General features: G+C 41.0%; 1 protein-coding gene across 17 annotated transcripts in view; it reads left to right on the plus strand.

Moving 5' to 3' along the window:
• The window catches only part of LOC123772612 (protein bric-a-brac 2), a 309393-nt gene that overhangs the window by 158350 nt on the left and 123541 nt on the right, over window positions 1-27502 (plus strand). The window contains exons 5-7 of one of the 17 annotated variants that reach the window (XR_011222568.1): window positions 21967-23901; window positions 24102-24509; window positions 24551-26218. The exons of 6 other annotated variants lie outside the window; for them this stretch is intronic. Coding sequence is in view for 6 of the 11 variants with exons in the window: in XM_069303586.1 (XP_069159687.1) it covers window positions 8921-9379 (459 nt within the window). In the remaining 5 variants the exon portion in view is untranslated. 10 more of the 17 variants (XR_011222567.1, XR_011222566.1, XR_006774679.2 and 7 more) reach the window with 10 other exon arrangements.

Genomic DNA, 27502 nt, shown 5'->3' on the forward strand with positions numbered 1-27502 from the left:
TTATCACAGTCAGGGGTCTTCTGTAATAATATCATCGTTAAATAATAGCATGAACATGTATATTATGGCATTCTTAGGCGATGCTGTGGTCACAAGCTGAACAGCAGTGCTGTGAGCTCATGCTGCGTGTGTCAGGCTTGGTGGCTCACTCAATACTGACGTCCCTCACACCCGGGAATTTGGCCCACGATTTTTTTTTAAAATGGCGTCTGTTTACAAGAGCCCTGATCAAGGTGAGGTGAACCCCGTGTATCCGCGGGTCGTTTAAATCTTGCGTAGTACTCCAATACATCATATGATGGGATGCGCAATTTATAGCAAGTCACTCAACCAATCATATGATGTGTTGCGCAACTTAAGGGTTAATAAAGTTTTCAACTGGGTGGCCGACAATAACATGATGTTTAACATTGATAAATGTTCAGGTCCAGATACTTCGGTACGGTAAAAATGAGAACCTTAAACATAATACATGGTACAAAACTCAACCAAATCTGCCCATAGTAGGAAAACAGCATGTAAATGATTTTGGAATAATGATGTCTGCCGACCTAACATTTAGGGAGCATAACCAAGCAAATATTGCGTCAGTCAGAAAAATGATAGGATGGATTACGAGTATTTCACCATCCATGTAATTAAAAGCAATTCTGAAGTTGGAAAGTGCAGCATATGCTTCTTGCACAATGTCATTTGTGTTCCTCTGGTGACAGTCTACTATCCAGAACCACTCCTAGATCTCTTTCTTTGTTAGAGTATACACGCTTGTAAGCCTTGTTTATACACGCTTGTAAGCCGTACCCTAGAGTACGAACTTACAAAATCCGTCCTTACTTCATTATAGTATAGCTATGTTACTTTACACCAGGGATGTAGAACCAATATGGGTTTATAAACACTTCAAACCCAGTAATAACCATGTGGGACTGGTACCATATTTTTGAATTGGCAGGACTCAATAAACAATCGAAGTGTGTGCATTGCATTTATTAAAACGCAGGAAATGGTACAATACACTAACAAGGACTAATTTCTCACACACCAGATTAACGATTAACGTTCCAGTCACTCAGATTTAATGGAGGTCAATAACCTCACACAGGTGGGTACCTCACGAGCTCACACCACTCAACCTGTATATGTGGAGTGTCAGTCCTCTCTTGGGGAGTGCAGGAGCGCAACTCTCACAAAAACACGCGGGAAAATTTTACACACATAATCATAAACATTTACTAATACATACTCCCAAACACAAATTAAATATGAAATTTAATCCAAATAAAATAAACTGGTATTTTAACCCTTAAATAGCACATGGCTATATACCATTTGACACCCACAGGCGCATACAAAAAAAAAAAAAAAAAAAAAAAAAAAAATTAGTTTTCTTCCTAACCTGTTAATTTGTGTTCACTGATCATGGGAAAAATAATAAAAAAATCGTAAGTGGCATATTTTGCCCGCTATAGGGCAGAGAAGTCTGGCAAAAAACAGGCGCTGACTCAGCGTGCGTCCCAGGCGGTCTGTTGCTCGCCAGCTGTCAGGCCGGAGTTGCCACAAAGAGATAATTACCTAATTATTTCAATGTCTCTAATTGATTTTTCGTAGTTTTTTGCTGTAATATTATTCAATAGTGTGTAGTGTGATACATTTATATTATAAAATGAGTGAATCATCGGTGTACTCAAAAATATGGTGTGCATATTGTTGATTCAATTATGTTCATCAAACAGTGAACAAATACTTTGTCGGTTATTACACTATATACACAGGTTATATATAAGTATCTGCATGTTTTGTTCACCATAACGAACCACTAAGTTGGTATTATGAGTCAAAAAGTAACGAGGAGTGACCGCCGTGTACCAGCCAGCCACTCACGCCCTCCCTCAACACCTCACTCGCCCACATTCTCCTCCCACCATACTGTTTTTGCTTTTATTCACTATATACAGACGTTATTTATAAGTATCTACATTCGTGTTCACCATAATAAACCACTAAGTTGGCATGCTGAGTGACAGTGCCAGTGACAGCCCGCCACTGGCTGCTACTTCCTCCCTCCCTCAAGTCACCTGACTTACCCACATTCTCCTCCCACAATACTGTTTTTGCTTTTATTCACTATATACAGACTCTATATATAAGTATCTACATTCGTGTTCACCATAACGAACCTGGTATGCTGAGTGGCAGTGGCAGTGGCAGCCCGCCACTGGCTGCCACTCCCTCCCTCCCTCCCTCACCTGACTTGACTTGCCACCATTCTCCTCCCACCATACTGTTTTTGCTTTTATATACAGACGTTATATATAAGTATTTACATGTTTTGTTCATCATAACTGTACATCTAAGCTTGTATGGCGAGTAAAAGCACAAAGACGTAGCTACTTACACAGTCAGCTGGCTGCCACCCTCAAGGCCAGACACACTAATATTTCTCCTCCAACAGTGCTGTTTGTGGTGTTATTATGCTATATACACACATTATATATAAATATCTACCTGTTTTATTCACCATACTTGTACAAGTAAACTGGTATGGTGCCCAAAGACCATCGTGGTCACCAGTAAAGATGATAAGTCGTGCAGATGACGCACCTCCCTCACCGAAATGGCGGCTCCCAACCTACTCCTCTTGCTGTTTATACCCTCTATACACACGTTATATATAAGTATCTACATTTGTGTTCACCATAGCGAACCACTAAGCTGGTATGGTGAGTGCAGTCAATAAAAGGTGGCCACACACAGTCAGAAGACAATGCCACTACCCTCCCCTCCCACAGCATTACTCCTCCCTCCATGGAGCACAGCGCTAAATATCACCACAATCCTGCTATTATCAGAACCCTGGTCAGTTGTATCCCAGTCAGGGGTCTTCTGTAATAATATCGCTACAAATTAATAGCATGAACAAGTATATTATGGCATTTTTAGGCGATGCTGTAGTCACAAGCTGAACAGCAGTGCTGTGAGCTCATGCTGCGTGCGTCAGGCTAGGTAGCTCACTCAATACTGAGGCCCCTAACACCCGGGAATTTGGCCCACGATTTAAAAAAAAAAATGGCGTCTGTTTACAAGAGCCCTGATGAAGGTGTGGTGAACCAAGTGTATCTGCGGGCCATTTAAATCTTGCGTAGTACTCCAAGGCATCATATGATGCGATGCGCAATTTACTGCAAGTCCGTCAAAGCATCATATGATGCGATGCGCAATTTACTGCAAGTCCGTCAAAGCATCATATGATGCGCAATTTCAGGGTTAACTAGGTGAAATGTTTACATTAATAACAAAAGCTAGACTATATATACCGGTCATTACAAGAGTTCTTTAATTCCTTTCCAAATAATTTGTAGGATTTTTTTTTTCTCCTATTCCACATTCCAAAACATGGCATTTATTCACATTCAATTCCATTTGCTACTTGACACTCCAAGCACCTATTTCGTCTAGGTTAATTTGAAGGGCATGTCAATTGTCTATGTCTCCTATCTTCCCTAGTAGCTTAGCATCATCAGCAACTGAGCCCTATGGTACTCTGCTAGTAACATGAATGAAGTCAGATTCATTGCCTCTGATTACAGCTCTCAACTTTATTAGAAAAATTTTCATCCATGTCAGCAATCTCCATGTCACCTCTCCAGCATGTTCTAGTTTCCAAAACAATCTTATGTGTGTCACTCTGTCAAATGCCATTTGATGTCCAGATATATGCAGTCAACCCAACCATCTCTTCCCTGTAGAATCTCTGTGGCTCTATCAGAAAAACTAAGAAGATTTGTTACACAGGATCTTCCTGTACGTAAACCATATTTTCTGCCTGTTATTATGTTATTACTCTCCAGGTGTTCAATCCATTTGGTTGTAACTATTTGTTCTTGTGTTTTGACTACCACACTTGTTAATGATACAGAACTATAATTTAAAGGGTCTTCTTGGTTACCATTTTTGTAGATTGGAACTATGTTTGCCTTTTTCCAAGTATCTATTAAGATTCCTGTGGACAAAAATGTCTGGAATATCAGTTGAAGTGGATGGGTTCGGCTCAGTTGCACAGTCTCTCAACACCCAAGGTGAATCGCCATCCGGTCCTACAGCTTTATTTCTTCCTAGCCCCTTGAGTAAATTTTCCTCTTCATCCTGAGACACCTCTCTGTACTCTTATTGTGTTTTCTGGAATTGACATTGTCTGGGGTTCTCTGAAAACCTCATTTTATATAAACACACTTTGGAGCTGTTCATTTAGTATTTCGCATATATTTTTTCATTCTCTGTGAACCTGTTCAACATTATCAATCTCTGGATTTCATCCTTTACATGTAACTTACTTTTAATGAATTTATAGAAAAGGCCAGGATTTAGGTGAGTAACCTAATCCAAAAATATATACAGTAATTTGATGTAAATCCAATATTTGAGAGAAATTTATGTTATTGGATCTGGCTTAAATACCAGCCTTATATAGGGTGTATAGACCTAGTCTGCATTCATACAGTAGGCACCTAGTGCCATTAGTTTTGTCTGCAAGTGACGTGTTTGTCCACCGCTGGAAGAATAATCGTGGAATTTATCATTTTTTGACTATAGCTGTATTGTTATACAACAAGATGTTGCAGGAATTTGCTAATAGTGCCTTATTAGTGCCAAAAATGAGTCGGTGTTTTGCAAGAACTAGTAGCAGAAAATCAACCAGCACAGCCACAGGGCTAACAACACTGCAAACCAGGCATGACAGGGTGGATCTCATCTAAACCTTTTAAATGCTGAACAATTTGGAGGATGTCGATCCAGACAATTTCTTCAAAAGGTCAGATGTGACACGAACGAGGAGCATCGGGTTCGAGCTCAACAAGCCACATTGTAGGACAGAAAACAGGAGATGCTTTCTAACCCATAGTGCTGTAAACCTGTGGAACCGCCTACCCGCCAAAGCTGTAAACACCAAAACTCTGCTGGGCTTTAAAATACAGCTGGAAAAAGATCATCAGGGCAAATGGGGGGACCTTTGACAAGCTGCCAGATTCCTGTCTTCATCGAAGCCACTAGTATTAGTGGCCCTCAGGTAAATTCATATTTGGTGGATACAAACAAAACAGTCACACTTCTGCAACAAAATTGTCAATTTTTTTCACGCCTAACTTATCAGGATGTTGAGCCACTTATCCAAACACAAAGGTTATTTGTGCAGTCTCGATCCTGACGGGTTTGGAAAGCACGTGGCTGACTGTATATACTGTATATGATTGACCAATATCAAAGTATATGTATAGTTTTATTAAAAGCTGGACATAATTAAAAATTTTATTAACCCTTAGACAGTGCCTATAGAGAAATATATGGCCATACCAACCAGTGCACAAAAAAAAATCATTACAGAATTATTAATTTGTATGCAGAATATAAGAAAAACGCAAAAATAAAGAAATACTTATCATTTCATTTCATTGGGTTGAGGCGCTCTGTAAGTCTGAGTCTGGCACTTATCAATGCTCTGTGCTTGATTATGCTGACACTTGCTGATTTATTCTCTGATGTTTCACTAATTGTTTTATCACTTGTTTTCCTATACTGTATTTACATGCACAGAGCTTTTATATCTATATTTGCATCACACATGTAAAACCCAGACAATAATTGTTTAAATCATAATATGATGACCATATTTCCCTAATAACATTCATGCCAGTAACCACATTGTACCATGAAAGTGTAGCAGGATTTGTTCACGGGTTCAATGTAAATGCCATTGCATCCACATAGATCTGTTATGTCCATATTTGCATCATACATGTAAAACCCAGACAATAATTTGTTAAATCTTCATATGGTGATAACCGCCGTTACCATGTGAATCAACAATTGACGATAACCACTGTCTGAGGGTTGAAATATGGAAATATGGACTTGGGAAATATGGAAAACTGTATTGTCCTGTTCAAAACAGTACATATGGTCTGCCTAGGTACGGTATATTATGGGATGCTGGAATAGGGTATTATAGGATGCTGTCAGTGAAGGCAGTCGAGTGTAATGCTTGTGTTGGATTATCTGGCCAAGTTTGTTTATTTTCTTTCATAAATGGACTATATATTAAAGCAATTTATAGCGAACTGTATGACATGTATATGACAAATAAAATAAATATATGACATAAATAAAATAAAATAAAATTGAGTCCGAGCGATGTTAAAAGCTCTGTACTTCAAGGTACAGTCCTTGCACCACTGCTGTTCCTTATTCTCATATCAGATATAGACAAAAATACACGTCACAGCTTCGTATCATCCTTCGCAGATGACACAAAAACCAGCATGAAAATTACCTCTGCTGAAGACAATTGAAAATTACAAGCAGATGTCAACAAAGTTTTCGATTGGGCAGCAGAAAATAACATGATGCAGGTGATGAGTCACAATAACATGGCTAAAGTAAGTTGACCAGACCACACACTAGAAGGTGAAGGGACGACGACGTTTCGGTCCGTCCTGGACCATTCTCAAGAGAAATACAAGTTGATTCTCAAGTTGATTGTGAGAATGGTCCAGGACGAACCGAAATGTCGTCGTCCCTTCACCTTCTAGTGTGTGGTCTGGTCAAAATAACATGTTTAAAAGTTATAAATTTCAGGTACTCGGGTACGGCAAAAATGAGGATCTGAAACATAATACAGGGTACAAAACACAATCGAATCTTCCCATAGTAGAAAAACAGCATGTCAAGGAGTTGGAAATTATGATGTCCGACGATCTACCGTTTAGGGAGCATAACCAAGCAAATATTGCATCAGCCAGAAAAATGATCGGATGGATTACGAGAACTTTTAAATCCAGGGATTCCACCACAATGGTTGTACTCTCCAAATCACTTGTGTTGTCCTGTCTCGAGTACTGCTCAGTACTCACTTTCCCCTTCAGAGCAGGAGAAATTGCTGAAATAGAGGGAATACAGAGAACATATACGGCACGCATAGACGAGATAAAACACCTAAATTATTGGGATCGTCTCAAAGCTCTCCAAATGTACTCTCTAGAAACGAGACGAGAGAGATACCAAATAATATACACATGGAAAATACTGGAGGGCCAGGTCCCAAATCTACACAGTAAAATAACAATGTACTGGAGTGAACGATATGGAAGAAAATGCAAGATTGAACCAGTGAAGAGCAGAGGTGCCATAGGCACAATCAGAGAACACTGTATAAACATCATAGGTCCGCGGTTGTTCAACGTCCTCTCAGCGACTATAAGAAATATGGCCGGAACAACCGTGGACATCTTTAAGAGAAAACTGGACTGTTTTCTAAGAGAAGTTCCGGATCAGCCGGGCTGTGGTGGGTATGTGGGGCTGCGGGCCGCTCCAAGCTACAGCCTGGTGGACCAAACTCTCACAAGTCGAGCCTGGCCTCAGGCCGGGCTTGGGGAGTAGAAGAACTCCCAGAACCCCATCAAGCAGGTATCAATCGGGTAACATAGGTAGATGAATTTCACACAATTCCACAATGGGGGGTTTTGTTAGTGTTAATTGGGATAGAGCAGAATTTGTCATTTTAATTACCGTATTTGCCGGTGTAAAAGATGCATCCTCGCATAAGACGCACCCCTGTTTTACAAGGATATTTTGTGGAAAAGAACTATTTCAGTATGTTTCATCATGCCTTTATTGAAAGATATTTTAAAGTGTTTTTAGTACCTCAACTCTAAACTCCTCTTAAATAAGATCAGCTGTATAGTTGTTTATATTTTGGGCAAGAGACTATACTGGTGAATGTGAAACTTGTATTTCTGGATGTGATGTTTTGTGTTGGCGCATCAGGGCCACCATTACAGTGCTCTGGTTTTGTTGTCATTTACTCATTACAAACGACTGATAGGTGGATGAAAGTTTAACATTCCTTTCCAATTTCTAGGAGCATTTTTCATTTAGATAATGAATAAATGATTCTTAAAGGTAACACAGTCTTTAAATAATGTATGATATATCAGGCATGGGTTATGAATGCTGTGTAAGGTGGTGAGATGTTGTGAGCTTCCTTCATAACTCCCGACACATCATAAAATTGTTTTTATAAGTTTGCAATAACAGACTGTAATAACTCGGCTTGTTTTCAATACTGTATTTTATTATTAGTAACACAATTTACTGTAATAATGTGGCTTGTTTTCAATATTTTATTATTATCAACGATTTTTGTGCCTAGCGAAGTTAGCCAGTGTGCTCATCGGGTTCTCTAGCCTATGGCACTCGGTCTAGCATCTGTAATACGACCGCATTAGACGCAGCTAAATTTTTTGATACATTTAAAAATTAAAAAAGCGTGTCCTGTACGCCTTTTTGTATACACCGGCAAATACGGTAATATTTATTTAATTGGGAAGAGGGCTGCTTAATTCAAATCATCACAGGATCAAATTCAGTAAATTAATTAAAATAATATGTAAAGCATTAGAATTTATCTATACCGTACTTATTTATTCACAAGAGCTAAGTATAGGAATTCAGTTGCTTAATCCTCATGATGATTTAGAGATGACTGATGTCACGCATGTGACAACAAGCCTTAATATTATTATAATAATAAGTAAATATTGTAATAGCAGAGTTAAATATTCATAATTCAGTTTAAAGGTTTAAAATTCATAGTCTTGTAAGCAAACCAGAGGATGATTCCTCATAGCTGTATATTATATCAATTTATTGTGCAGTAAATTATGTTATAAGTGGGAAATCTTTTCCACATCTTGCATAGTAAACAGATTGTTAACATCATTCACTATATGTTGAACAATTACAGGATAAGACCCAAGAGTTTTGTAGTGGAAGCAATAGTGGTAAATAATGTATCTTGATTGATAGTCTGAGAAAAGTCCACCTAATTGAAGTAGTGGAGAGTAATTTGGGGTGTGTCTCTTTACAGTGGGTGTGGAGAGCTGCGCACGGTGACAGGGTGGCGGGTGGTGGCTTGGCTGCGTTTGGTGGAGGGGAGGCGGGTGGTGGTTTGACTGCGGCAGTCAGAGGGGAGCCTGGTAGTGGCAGGGGGGGATCAAAATCTCAACTTGTCTGCCATGTTTGTGGATACATTGCTCAGCGAAGACAACATCTGGAGACTCACTATCGCAAGCACACAGGGGAAAAACCCCACCACTGCCCTCAATGCAGTCACAAGTGTGCCTACTTGAGCAATCTCAAGAAGCATATTAGAGTTCATCATGGTGAAAGACCATATGTATGCCCCCTGTGCTCTTTTTTGACTGAAGATAGAAATTTTATGAAAGAGCATATTAAATGTCATAATACTGATGCGATATCAGACATGCTGAATTGCAATAGTGCAACATCTCAAGCTGCGCATTCTTGGCACAAGTCTACTCATTAGCGGATTGTGAATGTGGAATTTAGAGTGTGGTAAGATATGGTAATATTCTCTATTTTTATTTAAAAATCTTATGAATCTTGTAGTTGTAGACATTGTTTCTTTGTTATAATTTTAATTATAACCTCATATGCAAGAGAAAAATGTTGTATAAAACAGGAGGAAGTTCCTTCTGTACCTTAAACAAAATGTGCATATTATTTCAGCTAGGTAGGAATTGAGTTTGTCAAGTTTAAGGTGTTGAGGAAATTATTAAAGATTCGTTTTTGAGATTAGAATTATGCTGTCCAATGCATTTGGTCTCAGCATATTGTCATTCTAAAGCAAGGTTGTGCTCTTTGCAGTGGGCGCGCAGCTCTCCGTGGGTATCTGGCAGTGGGCGACGTGACCCAGAAGTTCATAGAGGCCTGGAAGATGTGGAAATGGGTAATCAGGGTGTACAGGCAGGCTGCCATGATGTACACACAGGTCCTCAGAGGCTGCAAGTGACCCTTCAAAATGTATATCCTGGAACTCAAAGCACTCACACATGTCCCTATTGCCCTTACACATCTCGTCTCAGTTCCAACTTGAGGCGTCACGTTCGCACACACACTGGGGAAATGCCTTATTCCTGCTCTCGATGTGACTTTCGGTGCAAAGATGCCAGTTCTATGAAGCGACACCAAGGCACCCATGTTAGGCGTTCACTTTCTGCATCAATAAGCCCTTCTAACAATCCCGCCCAGATATAATGTGTGCAGTAATGTATCCAAGCTGCACCAAAGTTGAGATGCTGTGTGTCTTGATTCTCGCCTTCTGCCGCCACTTAGTCAAGAGAAGTTTAAGGAGATATTATTAGGTTAGACTTTCTTTGTCAGTATTGTCCTATGTGATGATTACATGTGTGTGATCAAATGTGATGGTTACTTATGTGATAGTTACATATGTGAGGGTTACATATGTGTTGACATGTGTGTTAATTACATATAGTCATATGTGATGTAATGGTTACATGTACTGTATATTCAAATGTGCACACCATCGGCAATGTGGACGTGTGTATACGGAAAGCTATGTTTCCTTCGGTATAATATGATAAGGTTTGGAGGGAGTGGAATAATTGGTGGAAATTAACGTTGAAAGCATTGTGCCTCTTGAGATTCTCTGGGTAAGAAAATGGACTCCATTTTTGAATATTGGCCTTTACAGTGCAGTACTATGCTTAGATTGCTCCAGACAGGCACCTGACAGTTGAGTGGACAGTGCTTTGGATTTGTAGTCCTGAAGTTCTGGGTTCGATCCCCAGTGGAGGCGGAAACAAAAATGGGCAGAGTTTCTTTCACCCTGATGTGCGAGGACATTTACCTAGCAGTAAATAGGTACTTGGGAGTTAGACAACTGCTACGGGCTGCTTCCTGGGGGTGTGTAACAAACAGGAGGCCTGGCCGAGGACCGGGCCGCGGGGACGCCAAGCCCCGAAATTATCTCAAGATAACCTCAAGATAGAAGGAACTTAATATTGGCATTTACAGTACCGTGTTTAGATTGCTCCTGACTTAATATTGGTCTTTACAGTACAGTACTGTGTTTAGATTACTCCGGACTTTAATAAAATAAAGTTGAATACACCAGCGGTTTTCTCAGTAGCTTGAGTGTTTAAAACAGGGCAATTGTCATGTCCATGTGGAGAGGCAATCACCCGTGTATATGTTGTCATCATGTTTACTGTTCATGTGGGGAGGCATTCCCCAATGTTATGTTGTCATGTTGATGTGGGAGGGCATTCACATGTGCTATGTTGTCATCATGTTTATGTGGGAGGGCATTCACCCATGCTGTGCTGTCATCATGTTGATGTGGAAGGGCATTCACCCGTGCTGTGCTCTCATCATATTGACGTGGGAGGGCATTCACCCGTGCTGTGTTGTCATGTTGATGTGGGAGGGCATTCACCCATGCTGTGCTGTCATCATGTTGATGTGAGAGGGCATTCACCCGTGCTATGTTGTCATCATGTTGATGTGGGAGGGCATTCACCCGTGCTATGTTGTCATCATGTTGATGTGGGAGGGCATTCACCCATGCTATGTTGTCATCATGTTGATGTGGGAGGGCATTCACCCATGCTGTGCTGTCATCATGTTGATGTGGGAGGGCATTCACCTGGGCTGTGTTGTTGTCTTTATCACCTGCTGACATGTATTACCATGGTTGTTTAATCCAGTTTTGAAAATAATGTCTTCATAATCTGGGAGGGGGTGGGGGGGGGGATTATAGTTACATGTAACCTAAAATATATGACTGGATAATTAACTGCTAGCAAAAATGTCATTACACTATTGATAACGTTATCCTACTTTATTTGAGGCTTAACTGATGGATTGCATTTTTGTCCGAATTGTTCTTATAGTACATCAAGAGTTGGATTTTCCTGACAAAAATATTTATTTTTTCAATTATTAGAAAAGTTTAGTGTACTACAGCTTCTTGTGGCATTGTAAGAGTACAGTTGGAAAGTGGTGATGTCATGTGTAAAGTGGCTGGAGTGCTGTAGTGACATTGTTGGGTCTCTTTGCAGTGGGCGGCCCCCCAGATGTACAGTGGGCGGGTGTTGAGTGGGCGACCAGTGGTGTGTCCAATCTGTGGGCGCAGCGTCAGTCGCATCGATCACCTCAAGACTCACCTGCGTACCCATACAGGGGAGAAGCCGTATACCTGCCCCTGTTGCCCCTACAGATCATCAGATGGCAGCAACATGCAGAAACACGTCAAGAAACATCATCAAGCGTGTTAACTCGTGTTGATTTTTCCAATTCAAAGTCCACTGCAAGAGACCAACAATATACATGCAGAAAACTGAGTTGTCAGAGAGGCATTTAAGATCTTTATATACTGTATCCTTGGATGAGCATGTCTTGCAGACATGTGAGAGCATGTCCTGCAGACATGGGAGAGCATGTCCTGCAGACATGTGAGAGCATGTCTTGCAGACATGGGAGAGCATGTCCTGCAGACATGTGAGAGCATGTCTTGCAGACATGTGAGAGCATGTCCAGCAGACATGTGAGAGCATGTCCTGCAGACATGGGAGAGCATGTCCTGCAGACATGTGAGAGCATGTCTACCTACCTGTTGTCCTATATATATTATGAAAGATTTTTTCATTAGTTTACTGTTTGAAAATATTAAGAAGAAACAAACAAGAAAACATTATCTTGATTTTTTAAATGCATCCCCTATGCTCTCCTTTAGTAAGTTTCTCAAAGTTATATCATGATTCAAATTTGGGTTCATAATAGCTTGGTACTTGCTACCATGCTTGTGTGTGTGTGTGTAATTACCAAAGTGTAGTTGTAGAATGAGAGCCACACTCGTGATGTTCCGTCTTCCCAGTACACTTTGTCATATGAAGCTTTGAAACTACTGACGGTTTTGGCATCCACCACCTCAGTTACTGTAACTTGTTCCACACTTGGAAGTGTTTGTCGATTTCTCTCTTGAACACTTTGAGAGGCTGGCCAGTTATGTCCCTTATGTGTAGCGGGAGAGTGTTGAAAAGTCTTGGTCCCTTGATGTTAATATTCTCCCTCAGTATACCTATTGCACCTTTGCTTTTCAATGGGGCTATTTTGCACATCCTGCATGCCTACTGGTTTCATGTGATATAATCTATATTTAGATTTGGAGTCAGTCCCTCTAATATTTTCCATCTGTTGATTATTATGTATCTCTCTCTCTCGCCTGTGTTCTAGAGAATACATACTGTATTTAGAACTTTAAACCCTTGGACAGTGCAGCTATTAATAGCCGACAACACCGCTGTTCACAAGAAAAAGAATACAAAATTGTTTTCCTTTCTAAGATTGTTAAAATGTGTTCTCTAATCACAGGAAAAAAAATTAAAAATGGTAAGTAACATTTTGGGGGTGATAGAGCAAGGAAGTTTGGCAAGATCCAGGTGCTGAAAGTGTACACGTCCAGGGGCCTGTCTCCTCCTACAGAGCCGTCAGGCAGAAGTTGCCACAAAGATATTATTACCTAATTATTTCAATGTCTCTGACTGATTGATTTTTTTTCTCATTAATATTATTCAATAGTGTGTAGTGTACAACATTACACTAGAGATGGCAGAGCTACTGGAAATCTGAAAAAAGGCAAATGCATTTCCAATATTGAAGAAAGGATACAGATATGAAGTATTAAACTATAGACCAGCGTCATTAACCCTTAGACAGCAGTTATCGGCAGTTGTTTACTCACAGGGTAATGTGGTTATCATCATATGAAGATTTATCAAATTGTCTGGGGGTTTACGTGTATGATGCAAATATGAATATAATAAATCTATGTGGATATATTGGAGTTTATTTTGACCTATGAAAAGAATCCTACCATTTGTACGGCATGGTACAAATGCCATTATCATCATGAATATTACTAGGGGAATGCCATCGTCATCATATGATGTAAACAATTATTGTCTGGGTTTTACATGTATGATGCAAATATCAATATAAAAGCTCTCTTGTGGATGTAAATAAATAAAAATAAGTGATAAACAATCAGTGAAATATTGAAGGATAAAACAGGAAGTGTCAGCCATGTTGAGTACCAAGCGTTGACCAGTGCCAAATGCAGCCTTGCAGAGCGCCTCCATCCAGTGAAATAATAATTATTCACTTATTTTCCATGTTTTTCTTACACGCTGCATACAAATTAATAATTCTATAATGAAAAATTATTTGTTGAAATTATTTTATTTTTGTGCATATGCAGGGTATGATAGGTCTAAGGGTTAACGTGCATTTTATGGTAGATTCTAGGGAAAATCATTAGGAAAAGGATTGTAGAACATTTGAAGAGTAAATTTTTTAAAATGCACAATGTGGCTTTAGTGAGAAAAAATCCTGCATAACAAACTTGAGTGACTTCTACAAGATGATCAAAATAGGATAACAGTAGGAAAGATGGGTAGAATGAATCTTTCTAGACTGGCAAAAAGCTTTTAATACAGTTGCTCACTAAAAACTACTAGAGAATATGGAAAGACAAGCAAGATAACTGGAAGTGCACTGCACTCACTGTGAGAGTACTTGACAGGTGGGAAACAAAGGGTCATAGTCAAAGTGGAGTGGAAAATGGTTTTCCACAGGACTCTGTACCAGGATTATTGCTGCTTTTAATTTATGTAAATGACCTTGCAGAGGGAGTGTGAGCTCTGACAGATGATGCAAAGTTAATGAAGAGAGTAAGAACTGAAGAGAACTGTAGGATGCTGTAAAAAGTCCTTGGCAAACTTCAGAAGTGGGCAGGTAAATAAAAGGCTGCTGGAATTTAGTCTTAATAAGTGGAAAGCAATGAAAAAGGTAAGGGGACAGGAGACCTATATTTGACTGTACTGTACCATAAAGGGAAGGCAATAATCCCAACACTTACACTAAAAGCTCATATGAACAGGATAACATCAGTAGCATATGGGAAATGCTACTGATGTTATCCTGTTATTTTATTTTAATCAGAAACTTGAAAAATTTAGAGATTTGCAACTAGATTAGTACCAGAATTGAGAGGGCCTCGGCTATGAAGACAAGGTTGAGAGAATTCACCCACACAACTTCAGAGCGGAATCGAGGGGGTTCGATGTGGTCCTTGGCTCTTTCGAGCTCTTTACTTCAGGTGACTCATCTGCTGAGTTCTCTGGGTTTGGCTCTCCTGGCCATTCACGTTCAGGGAGTGTCCAGCATTGTGGCGCATGGCCTGTCTCGATTCATTCCCTTGTCCATGGAATGGATAGTCAACGCTGACTCGTTCAGTTGGCTCTGCCAGACGTACGGGTTCCCGGAGGTGGACCTCTTCATGGAGGCATAATCGAGTGTATGTGGCGCCCTTCCCCGACTGCGAGGCCATCGGGGTCGTTGCCTTTAGGCAGGACTGGTCGAGCTGGGGTTACCTGTACCGCTTCCCTCCTGGTTCTGCTGTTGCTCATGTCCTAGCTCACTTGGAGACTTACCAAGGGAGAGTTTTCCTTTTGGCTCCTTGCAGGTGGCTTCGTTGATGGTGTCCCAACTGCGTGTCTCGTCTCGGCAGCAGTATAAAATTTCCTGGCGTTGCTTTCGTTATTTGTCGTCTCTGTATTGGTTTTCTTCTGTTTCGGATCGGGTTGTCTTGTCCTTCCTGTCTTGGTTGTTTCAGGACCGTCATCTTAAACTGAATACTGTGGCATTGTATCATGCAGCGCTGGCGGAGCCGCTTCATTTTGCATTCGAGGTGGATGTTATTCCTGCTTCGTTCCGTAATCCGAATCATGTGTTGTTTCACCTCCGGCCTGTTCATGCGCCGCCTGAGCCGTCTTAGTCATTGTACCCGGTTTTGTCTCTTTCTCTCTTCCCTTCGGTTTGTTGTGGCCCCATTGGTTCAAGATTGTTTTGCGAAGGCTCTTTTTCCTGTTGGCATTGGCCTCAGGGAGTCGGGTTGGGGAGCTTCATGCTCTCCTCCAGCGTAGGGGTTTTTGCTCTTTTAGTCCAGGTAGTAGATTAGTTCATTTGCAGCCATCTCCTTTTCAGGTGAAGAATGAGACCGCTGTTTTCGGAGGGGTCCTTGGGTTGTCGATGCTTTGTTCGGCCAGGTGCATCATGTGTTGTGTCCGGTTGCGGCTCTTCACTGTTACATGCGCACCAAGGACGTGCTTTGGGTTGACCTGATTTCTCTGCTTCCCTGTTCCAGGGCTCGGGTCTCCCAGGTCACCCACAGGGTTATTCGGTCCAGCCAGCCTGCGGTCTGCCCTCATGCCCATGACATTCGTAAGTTTGCTGCTTTGGCATCTGTCCTCGGTAACATGACTTGGGCTGACATTTGGGCACATGGTTTTTGGAGATGGAACAGGGTCCTGGCTGCTTGCTACCTTGTCAATGTTCCTGGCTCTAGTTGGGCCTGTGTCGCATTGGGTCGGCGGTTGCAGCCAGTTGTCTCGACTTCGAGTTGAGGAGCGAGTGGTAACCGCCTCCCGGGTAAGTCCCTCTTGTTTTATCTTTGGATAAGTAGCTCCCGGGTGCCGAAGGGGCTTCCCCAGAAAACCAATGTTACACTAGTTATTTATCACATTCAACGCTGGTTTTTTGCCTATAGAAGGAATGCCGTTCTTATTCCTGGTTGCATCTTTTGCTCTTTCTTCTTAATTAATGGCCTATTATTAGCACATATTTCTAGTGCTACTGTGCCTATTGTCTCAAAGCACTGGTTTAAATTTGCATTATCTAGCTGTCTTTCCTCCCACCATATTTTTGTTAGGTCTTGGTTTATTTGTTCCCAGTTAAACTCTTTGTTATTAAAATTGAATTCACTGAATTCTCCTCTTCTTGGGTTTGAGAGTTGCTGCTTAGGTATATTGCCCATGCTTGTTTGAACTTCAATTATGTTGTGATCTGAGTAACAAGTATTTGTTATCATTATGTCCCTAATTAGTTCATTGTTTTTAGAAATAAGATTGAGGATATTTTGTTTTCCAGTTGGTTCTACTATATTATGGTTTAAGGCAAATATGTTGCACATCTGTAATAAGTCATTTGTGTATGTTCATTTAGACTGCCTTCTGGGATTCTCTGGTATAACTGTATTTGCCACATTTATCATTTTAAGTTCTGTAAGTTGACTAGTATACAATAACCACAAGCCACAGTATACAATAACCACAAGCCACAGTATACAATAACCACAAGCCACAGTATACAATAACCACAAGCCACAGTATACAATAACCACAAGCCACAGTATACAATAACCACAAGCCACAGTATACAATAACCACAAGCCACAGTATACAATAACCACAAGCCACAGTATACAATAACTACAAGCCACAGTATACAATAACCACAAGCCACAGTATACAATAACCACAAGCCACAGTATACAATAACCACAAGCCACAGTATACAATAACCACAAGCCACAGTATACAATAACCACAAGCCACAGTATACAATAACCACAAGCCACAGTATACAATAACCACAAGCCACAGTATACAATAACCATAAGCCACAGTATACAATAACCACAAGCCACAGTATACAATAACTACAAGCCACAGTATACAATAACCACAAGCCACAGTATACAATAACCACAAGCCACAGTATACAATAACCACAAGCCACAGTATACAATAACCACAAGCCACAGTATACAATAACCACAAGCCACAGTATACAATAACCACAAGCCACAGTATACAATAACCACAAGCCACAGTATACAATAACCACAAGCCACAGTATACAATAACCACAAGCCACAGTATACAATAACCACAAGCCACAGTATACAATAACCACAAGCCACAGTATACAATAACTACAAGCCACAGTATACAATAACCACAAGCCACAGTATACAATAACCACAAGCCACTTGTATACAATAACCACAAGCCACAGTATACAATAACCACAAGCCACAGTATACAATAACCACAAGCCACTTGTATACAATAACCACAAGCCACAGTATACAATAACCACAAGCCACTAGTATACAATAACCACAAGCCACAGTATACAATAACCACAAGCCACAGTATACAATAACTACAAGCCACAGTATACAATAACCACAAGCCACAGTATACAATAACCACAAGCCACTTGTATACAATACAATAACTGTGTTTACAGTTTGGTGATAATAACTGCAATCAACATATGATGACAACATTACCTAAGGGATCAACATATGATGACCACATTACCTAAGGGATCAACACATGACGACCACATTACCTAAGGGATCAACACATGACGACCACATTACCTAAGAGATCAACACATGATGACCACATTACCTAAGGGATCAACACATGACGACCACATTACCTAAGGGATCAACATGTGACGTCCACATTACCTAAGAGATCAACATGTGATGACCACATTACCTAAGAGATCAACATGTGATGACCACATTACCTAAGGGATCAACACATGACGACCGCATTACCTAAGAGATCAACATATGATGACAACATTACCTAAGGGATCAACATGTGATGACCACATTACCTAAGAGATCAACATGTGATGACCACATTACCTAAGAGATCAACATGTGATGACCACATTACCTAAGGGATCAACACATGACGACCACATTACCTAAGAGATCAACATGTGATGACCACATTACCTAAGAGATCAACATATGATGACAACATTACCTAAGGGATCAACATGTGATGACCACATTACCTAAGGGATCAACACATGACGACCGCATTACCTAAGGGATCAACACATGACGACCACATTACCTAAGGGATCAACATGTGATGACCACATTACCTAAGGGATCAACACATGACGACCACATTACCTAAGGGATCAACACATGACGACCACATTACCTAAGGGATCAACATGTGATGACCACATTACCTAAGGGATCAACATGTGATGACCACATTACCTAAGGGATCAACATGTGATGACCACATTACCTAAGGGATCAACACATGACGACCACATTACCTAAGGGATCAACACATGACGACCACATTACCTAAGGGATCAACATGTGATGACCACATTACCTAAGGGATCAACATGTGATGACCACATTACCTAAGGGATCAACATGTGATGACCACATTACCTAAGGGATCAACACATGACGACCACATTACCTAAGGGATCAACATGTGATGACCACATTACCTAAGGGATCAACATGTGATGACCACATTACCTAAGGGATCAACATGTGATGACCACATTACCTAAGAGATCAACATGTGATGACCACATTACCTAAGGGATCAACACATGATGACCACATTACCTAAGAGATCAACATGTGATGACCACATTACCTAAGAGATCAACATGTGATGACCACATTACCTAAGAGATCAACATGTGATGACCACATTACCTAAGGGATCAACACATGACGACCACATTACCTAAGGGATCAACACATGACGACCACATTACCTAAGGGATCAACACATGACGACCACATTACCTAAGGGATCAACATGTGATGACCACATTACCTAAGGGATCAACATATGATGACCACATTACTTAAAGTATCAACATATGATGATAACTGCACTTAAAGAGTTAAACAAAAAACTTAAATTTTTTGCAGTGTGTCAAGGTTTACATTCTCAAGTAAAACTGAGCAGCCTGTCCTCCAGAAATGGGGAGGTAAATGTAACAGCCCCTTAAGTGCAATTATGTACTATGTATGACAGTCAAGAATTGTACTTATTTTCACTTAGTATTAAACCGTACTGTCAAATATATTGTGAATATTTGAGTTTACCTGAAAAGCTGAATAGAAAACCACGACCTAACCTAACTGTCTTAGTTTTTGAAGATGAACATTTTATTGCTCCTTAATTAACGCAGAGTTAAATATAATTTGTATAATATTAAACTCGTTGAGGAATTTCAAATATTGTTGTTATGGTGCGAGTCTATACTATATTAGCATGAAAAGTAACAAAAATATTTAATTTTTGGTTTGTTGTAAAAATCAGAAATTTCATGCATTTTCCTGTGCACCTAAAAATCAAAGATTATACTGTATCTATATAGGTGACACCAATGTTGGTTTTGAATCAATATAATAATGCCGTATCTCGGGGCTTCACGTTTGTCTAGAGGCCGAGATCTTTCACTTATAATGATTACAAACTGGTACCCGATCTGAAATGTTGGTATTGCAGTATCACCTGACATATGCTAAACTGTCACTCAACCCGTGTCAAACTGAGGCTTGTCTGTTTCAAAAGAATAAATACAATTTCATGGCATTGGAGATTTTGTTAATCATCCTGTTAGGCATAGTTGGATATTATTATAATATTGACTGTTGGTGGCTTCTTTATTTTCTGGCATGATGAATGGCCCGCAGGTGTGTACGAAGTAGTAACGGAGGGCTCTTCTTTGCAGTGGCGGCACGTGGGGAGGAGTGGCGACGGTAGCAGCACTGTTATAGTTGGTGGTGGACTGAGTGTAATTTGTCCTGTATGTGGCAAAGTGATCAGTCGGCGGGACAACTTGAGGGTCCACATGCGTACACACACAGGGGAGAAGCCTTATGCCTGTCCTCACTGCCCGCACCGTAGCAAAACTGGAGGCAATCTTCGCAAGCATGTTCGCTCAATACATGGAAGGGATCTCTCTGAAAATACTGGGCAATCTGCTCCACACCCACTATTTTAATTAAAAGAATTGTGTTTTGTGGATGCTCAATCAGTAGCTGTGCATGGATGCTGCTGCCTCCAACTGGTCTCATGAAATTAAGAAATCATATGATTAACTAGAGAATTTCTTCGTGTGTTGAGACATGAGTTGAGAATTGCAAGATGTGCTTCTGCTATTGGAAAGGGTTTTGTCAATCTTTACATCTTTGTGGATTAATAATTTTGGAAGAAAGTGCTGTAAGTCTCCTGGAATGTGTTTATTGTTCATGCCCAACTGATAAGCTGACCCAAGTCTTTTAGTCGCGAGAGTAACGGTGGGCTCTCTTTGCAGTGGCAGCGCGCTGGGGACAGAAGCAGCAGCTGTAGTGAAGGTGCTGGCAGTAGCGATTGTGTTGGTGTTGGTGTCAGAAGTGGTGGATTTGGCATCGTGTGTCCTGTGTGCGGTAAAGTGATCAGTCGACGAGATAACTTAAGAGTTCATCTTCGGACTCATACAGGAGAAAAACCATATGGCTGTCCTCACTGTCCACATCGCAGCAATGAGCGTGGCAATCTTCGCAAACACATTCGCTCACTGCATGGTGTTGATATTGACACCATTGGGGCAACTGGACTGCAGATATGACTCTGAATCTTTGTGTTCAATTTTAGATTTAGATTGAAAAATGAGTTGTCATTATATAATTAAAAACATTGGTGGTACTCTGTGTATGTTTATTGCCTTGTCAAATATATTACAGAATATATGTGATTAATTAATATACTGTACTGTATAACACAACCCAAAAATATGAAATTAATTGAATGTGACGACATTTCGGTCCATCATGGACCATTATCAAGTCGTGTGTGTGATTACATTCATGCATGTCCATGTCCTTATGATATACATCTGTGCATTGAATATAAATAGTACCTGTATTTATAATTTGGGTATGATTTACATTTTCATACATTACACATTACACACTGCTGTGATGTGTGTGTGTGTGTAATATTATATATATTATATATATATATATATATATATATATATATATATATATATATATATATATATATAATGTATATAATATATATATATAATATATATGCATGCTATTTTCAGGGAGGACATTATAGCACAATGTGCTTTGTAGAGTGGGAGGGTGGGGTCATGTGTGCAGGTGATTATATTTGAGCCACTCCCTGCTCTTTGGTGTATTGGTTGATTGGGGGGGGGGGTGGGCAATGGTGGTGAGCTGCTCATTACTGAATGGAGTAGAGATGAGGGGTGGTAGAGGATGGAGGGCAATTTTGGTAAGCCACTCACTGCTGTGTGCGGTGAAGGTGATGGTAGGGTGTGGGGTGGAGTGCGATGCTGGTAAGCCTCTCACTGAACTGGTGCCTCTCTTTTCAGTATGGCAGCAGGACAATGGGCGGTGTGCCTGGTGGCGTGCTTGATCCTTCCACCCAGCGTCCTCCAGCCGACCAGCTTCTCCCTACACAGGCTCTGTCCACTTGGACTCACACACTGCCCACTCAGAGTCATGAACAACCTCGCTTTTTTAAATGCCCATACTGTCAGCATGTAACTCAGAAGAAATTCAACTTAATTAAGCACATTAGGACTCACACTGGGGAAAGGCCATACCATTGTAATCTTTGCCTATATTCTACTGGTGATCCAAGCAACCTTAAGAGTCACTTTAAACTTAAACATAAAATGGTACAGGAATGGACAAAATAGTATGTCAGGGGAGGGTTTCCTATCAAGCATACATCACGGGGTTCCATTAGAAGATGGCTGGCGGGGATTTTTGAGGTCTATTTATCCTTTACGCTTCATAACATCCTTGGTGAGGAACATAAAGTCACCGCCAGAGGCCTGCTGCTTGTATCATTACAGTCTCCGACTTTACCATAATGAGGGAACTTGTGTGTCTTTAAAAATTTACATGAAATGTTATACAATAAACAAAAATTCTTGAATTTCTGTAATATGTATACAAAATTAATATAATTGTATTGTGCCTGTGCACAGGTCACTGTATGGTGTATTAAGTTTGTTTAGGTTCAGTGTACAGTATTGAAAGATTGTTTAAATAACTGACATTCATTGTGTGATTAATATGATATAAAAGAAGAATTATTGTTTAAATGGTTGACAGTCAAGGTACAATTAATATGTTAAAAAAAGAATTAATGTTTAAATGTTCATCATGTCATTAATATGAGAAGTGTAGAGTAATGATTAAATGGTTGACATTCACTGGTGAAGGACAGTAGCTATATTATTTTAAAAGTAAAGAAAATATATAGAAGAGGAAGATTTATATATAGAATATATATAAATCTCTGAAATTATGTGCTTGAACTTTGTGTTTTCCCTCACCATTATTGTCAGCAGGTGTTGCTCTTGACCCAAGGTGTCAGCAGGTGTTGCTCTTGACCCAAGGTGTCAGCAGGTGTTGTTCTTGACCCAAGGTGTCAGCAGGTGTTGTTCTTGACCCAAGGTGTCAGCAGGTGTTGCTCTTGACCCAAGGTGTCAGCAGGTGTTGCTCTTGACCCAAGGTGTCAGCAGGTGTTGCTCTTGACCCAAGGTGTCAGCAGGTGTTGCTCTTGACCCAAGGTGTCAGCAGGTGTTGCTCTTGACCCAAGGTGTCAGCAGGTGTTGCTCTTGACCCAAGGTGTCAGCAGTTGTTGCTCTTGACCCAAGGTGTCAGCAGGTGTTGCTCTTGACCCAAGGTGTCAGCAGGTGTTGCTCTTGACCCAAGGTGTCAGCAGGTGTTGCTCTTGACCCAAGGTGTCAGCAGGTGTTGCTCTTGACCCAAGGGTGTCAGCAGGTGTTGCTCTTGACCCAAGGTGTCAGCAGGTGTTTCTCCTGACACAAGTTAGCAAGTAAGAAATTAAATATTAAACTGCTTTGGATATATGGAGCTTAATGATTATTTGATGAAAATGCATGGAGAGACATGGACAACGTTGAGGCCACAAGACTTAAGGTGAAGGATCAGTAGCAATATTAGGGGTTGTCACATGTTGTGTGGCTTGTGGTAATGTTGTCGGCCTTATATAGACACCTTGTTGGTAGCAGGGAAGCTCTTGACCTTAATAGTTGCTTGTATGGTGGAGATGTGTGGCCAGGAAGGTGGAGGAGGAGTTGTATGGTGGAGATGTGTGGCCAGGAAGGTGGAGGAGGAGATGTATGGTGGAGATGTGTGGCCAGGAAGGTGGAGGAGGAGATGTATGGTGGAGATGTGTGGCCAGGAAGGTGGAGGAGGAGATGTATGGTGGAGATGTGTGGCAGGAAGGTGGAGGAGGAGTTGTATGGTGGAGATGTGTGGTCAGGAAGGTGGAGGAGGAGATGTATGGTGGAGATGTGTGGCAGGAAGTTGGAGGAGGAGATGTATGGTGGAGATGTGTGGCAGGAAGGTGGAGGAGGAGTTGTATGGTGGAGATGTGTGGCAGGAAGGTGGAGGAGGAGATGTATGGTGGAGATGTGTGGCAGGAAGGTGGAGGAGGAGATGTATGGTGGAGATGTGTGGCAGGAAGGTGGAGGAGGAGTTGTATGGTGGAGATGTGTGGTCAGGAAGGTGGAGGAGGAGTTGTATGGTGGAGATGTGTGGTCAGGAAGGTGGAGGAGGAGTTGTATGGTGGAGATGTGTGGTCAGGAAGGTGGAGGAGGAGTTGTATGGTGGAGATGTGTGGTCAGGAAGGTGGAGGAGGAGATGTATGGTGGAGATGTGTGGCAGGAAGGTGGAGGAGGAGTTGTATGGTGGAGATGTGTGGTCAGGAAGGTGGAGGAGGAGTTGTATGGTGGAGATGTGTGGTCAGGAAGGTGGAGGAGGAGTTGTATGGTGGAGATGTGTGGTCAGGAAGGTGGAGGAGGAGTTGTATGGTGGAGATGTGTGGTCAGGAAGGTGGAGGAGGAGATGTATGGTGGAGATGTGTGGCAGGAAGGTGGAGGAGGAGATGTATGGTGGAGATGTGTGGTCAGGAAGGTGGAGGTGGTGTTTGAGATGTGGTTTCCTTGTTGCACAGTTATTCTTTTCTGACTTCTCCACCTGTGTAACAAATACCTTGATTAATAGATTGAATTAAAAACAAATTCATAAGAAATATATGTCTGACAAATTAAAAAATTTTACTTCAAAATAGCATGGAAGTTGGTAGCTGGTGAACTAGAGTGGTTCTTATAGAGTTTCCCAAATGTTTCAAGCACCTTAATGTGTTATGACCCAGTTGTTGTAATATACACTGAATGATATTATCAGAGCATGTGTACACATATATTGTGGCCTACTTGTGAATTCCTTCCTTGTCAACTTGCCAGTCAAGCCTGGCCCTGGGCCAGGCTTGGGGAGTAGAAGAACTCCCAGAACCCCAACTAACAGGTTGTTCCTTGGGAAGTGTAGTGTGTGGTGGTTGACCAGAACCCCGTCACTCGCCCATCTCCGTGTGCGCTGCTTGACATATTGTACACTTTGTGAAATGGAGTAAGTCTGCTTTCATCTCAAGACTATTTAATTAAGGAACAAATGTTGCTCTTTTCTTTAATTATCAGAATATGAGCATGTGGGACCAGTTTGGTTCGCTCAGATGGTTGACTATAAAGGGATTCCTCCTCCGACAGTCAGTGAGAGGCAAAGTTTCTTCACTCACTTCTTGGTTTGTCTTATGTTTTACAAATATTTTCAAGGTAACAACTTCCTATTTTAATGGAGGTTTAACAAAATTTTGTCCAGAAAATGTTCAGCATTTAGGTGAAGTTGTTCATCATGTCAGAGTTGGCTAAAGACTGTTCAGTACTATAAGTTGATAAGGAACTCCTTTTGCTGTAGTAATATCTTTACCCTGAATACCAGCCTGTTCTTCCAGTTTGAAAGTTATATACAGTATTTTCATTTTATGGTTTATTGTATATATATTTATTATTTAAATGTTAATTAATAAGCAGCAGCTGATTTATGTTTTGAGTCCATTTCTAGTACTTGGAGACAAAAGTATAAGAAGCCAGAATAATAATTATAATCACTGCTCTTGGTCTAGTTGCATTTTGCATTTTAATTTAGTGATACACTTGGACAAAAGGTGGTTGTGTCCGAGTGTATGAGTTATGAATGCCATGTATGGTAAGGAACAAGGGGGTTGTGTCCAGGTGTATAGGGTCTATCCTGTTTTGTCATCTACATAATTGTTCTTGGTGGTATTTGTTGATATGCATGTATTCCAGTTATAAAGGAATTCTATGCCTGTGAGCAGAGCCTGAAGATTAAGACCAGGAATATTGAATGTAATGGTTTAGTTGCTCTCCACAACATGTTCCAAGCCTTATCTGCTCATTTACTTTAATTCCAATTTGATTGCAAAATATTATTTATAAGAGATGTCTTACCATGAAACAATGTTGAAGCAGACCTCATGTTGAGTGTATTACACAGATCAGTAAGAGTAAAGACACCACTCAAAACACAAGATGAAGTAGAAAATAGTGTAAAGTGGTTGTTTTATATATTTAAGATAACATATTGACAGGCACTTTTCATATTGAAGAATATGTGTTCCATATATTGCTAATTAGTATGTGTAGAGAGCATAACACTAGTAACTCATGTAGTATAAATGAAGGTGAAGAGCAAGTACAGTTTACTATAAACACTAGAAAGAGAGGTTTGTTTACTTAGTGTTCCATTGATTATTGCATACACACTTGAAGGTGAATATGGTGCACTGAGTTCACATTTGTTAAACAGTTCATGCTCATGTACACAGTTAATGTTCACCGACACCAGCTACTGTTGGTGTTCACCGACACCAGCTACTGTTGGTGTTCACTGACACCAGCTACTGTTGGTGTTCACTGACACCAGCTACTGTTGGTGTTCACTGACACCAGCTACTGTTGGTGTTCACTGACACCAGCTACTGTTGGTGTTCACTGACACCAGCTACTGTTGGTGTTCACAGACACCAGCTACTGTTGGTGTTCACTGACACCAGCTACTGTTGGTGTTCACTGACACCAGCTACTGTTGGTGTTCACTGACACCTGCTACTGTTGGTGTTCACTGACACCTGCTACTGTTGGTGTTCACTGACACCAGCTACTGTTGGTGTTCACCGACACCAGCTACTGTTGGTGTTCACTGACACCAGCTACTGTTGGTGTTCACTGACACCAGCTACTGTTGGTGTTCACTGACACCAGCTACTGTTGGTGTTCACCGACACCAGCTACTGTTGGTGTTCACTGACACCTGCTACTGTTGGTGTTCACTGACACCAGCTACTGTTGGTGTTCACCGACACCAGCTACTGTTGGTGTTCACTGACACCAGCTACTGTTGGTGTTCACTGACACCTGCTACTGTTGGTGTTCACTGACACCAGCTACTGTTGGTGTTCACTGACACCAGCTACTGTTGGTGTTCACTGACACCAGCTACTGTTGGTGTTCACTGACACCAGCTACTGTTGGTGTTCACCGACACCAACTATTGTTGGTGTTCACTGACACCAGCTACTGTTGGTGTTCACCGACACCAGCTACTGTTGGTGTTCACCGACACCAACTATTGTTGGTGTTCACTGACACCAGCTACTGTTGGTGTTCACCGACACCAGCTACTGTTGGTGTTCACCGACACCAGCTACTGTTGGTGTTCACCGACACCAGCTACTGTTGGTGTTCACTGACACCAGCTACTGTTGGTGTTCACTGACACCAGCTACTGTTGGTGTTCACTGACACCAGCTACTGTTGGTGTTCACTGACACCAGCTACTGTTGGTGTTCACTGACACCAGCTACTGTTGGTGTTCACTGACACCAGCTACTGTTGGTGTTCACTGACACCAGCTACTGTTGGCGTTCGCTGACACCAACTATTGTTGGTGTTCACTGACACCAGCTACTGTTGGTGTTCACTGACACCAGCTACTGTTGGTGTTCAC

This window comes from Procambarus clarkii, chromosome 50 (assembly GCF_040958095.1).
Source record: "Procambarus clarkii isolate CNS0578487 chromosome 50, FALCON_Pclarkii_2.0, whole genome shotgun sequence".
In the NCBI taxonomy this organism is placed as follows: Eukaryota; Metazoa; Arthropoda; class Malacostraca; order Decapoda; family Cambaridae; genus Procambarus; species Procambarus clarkii.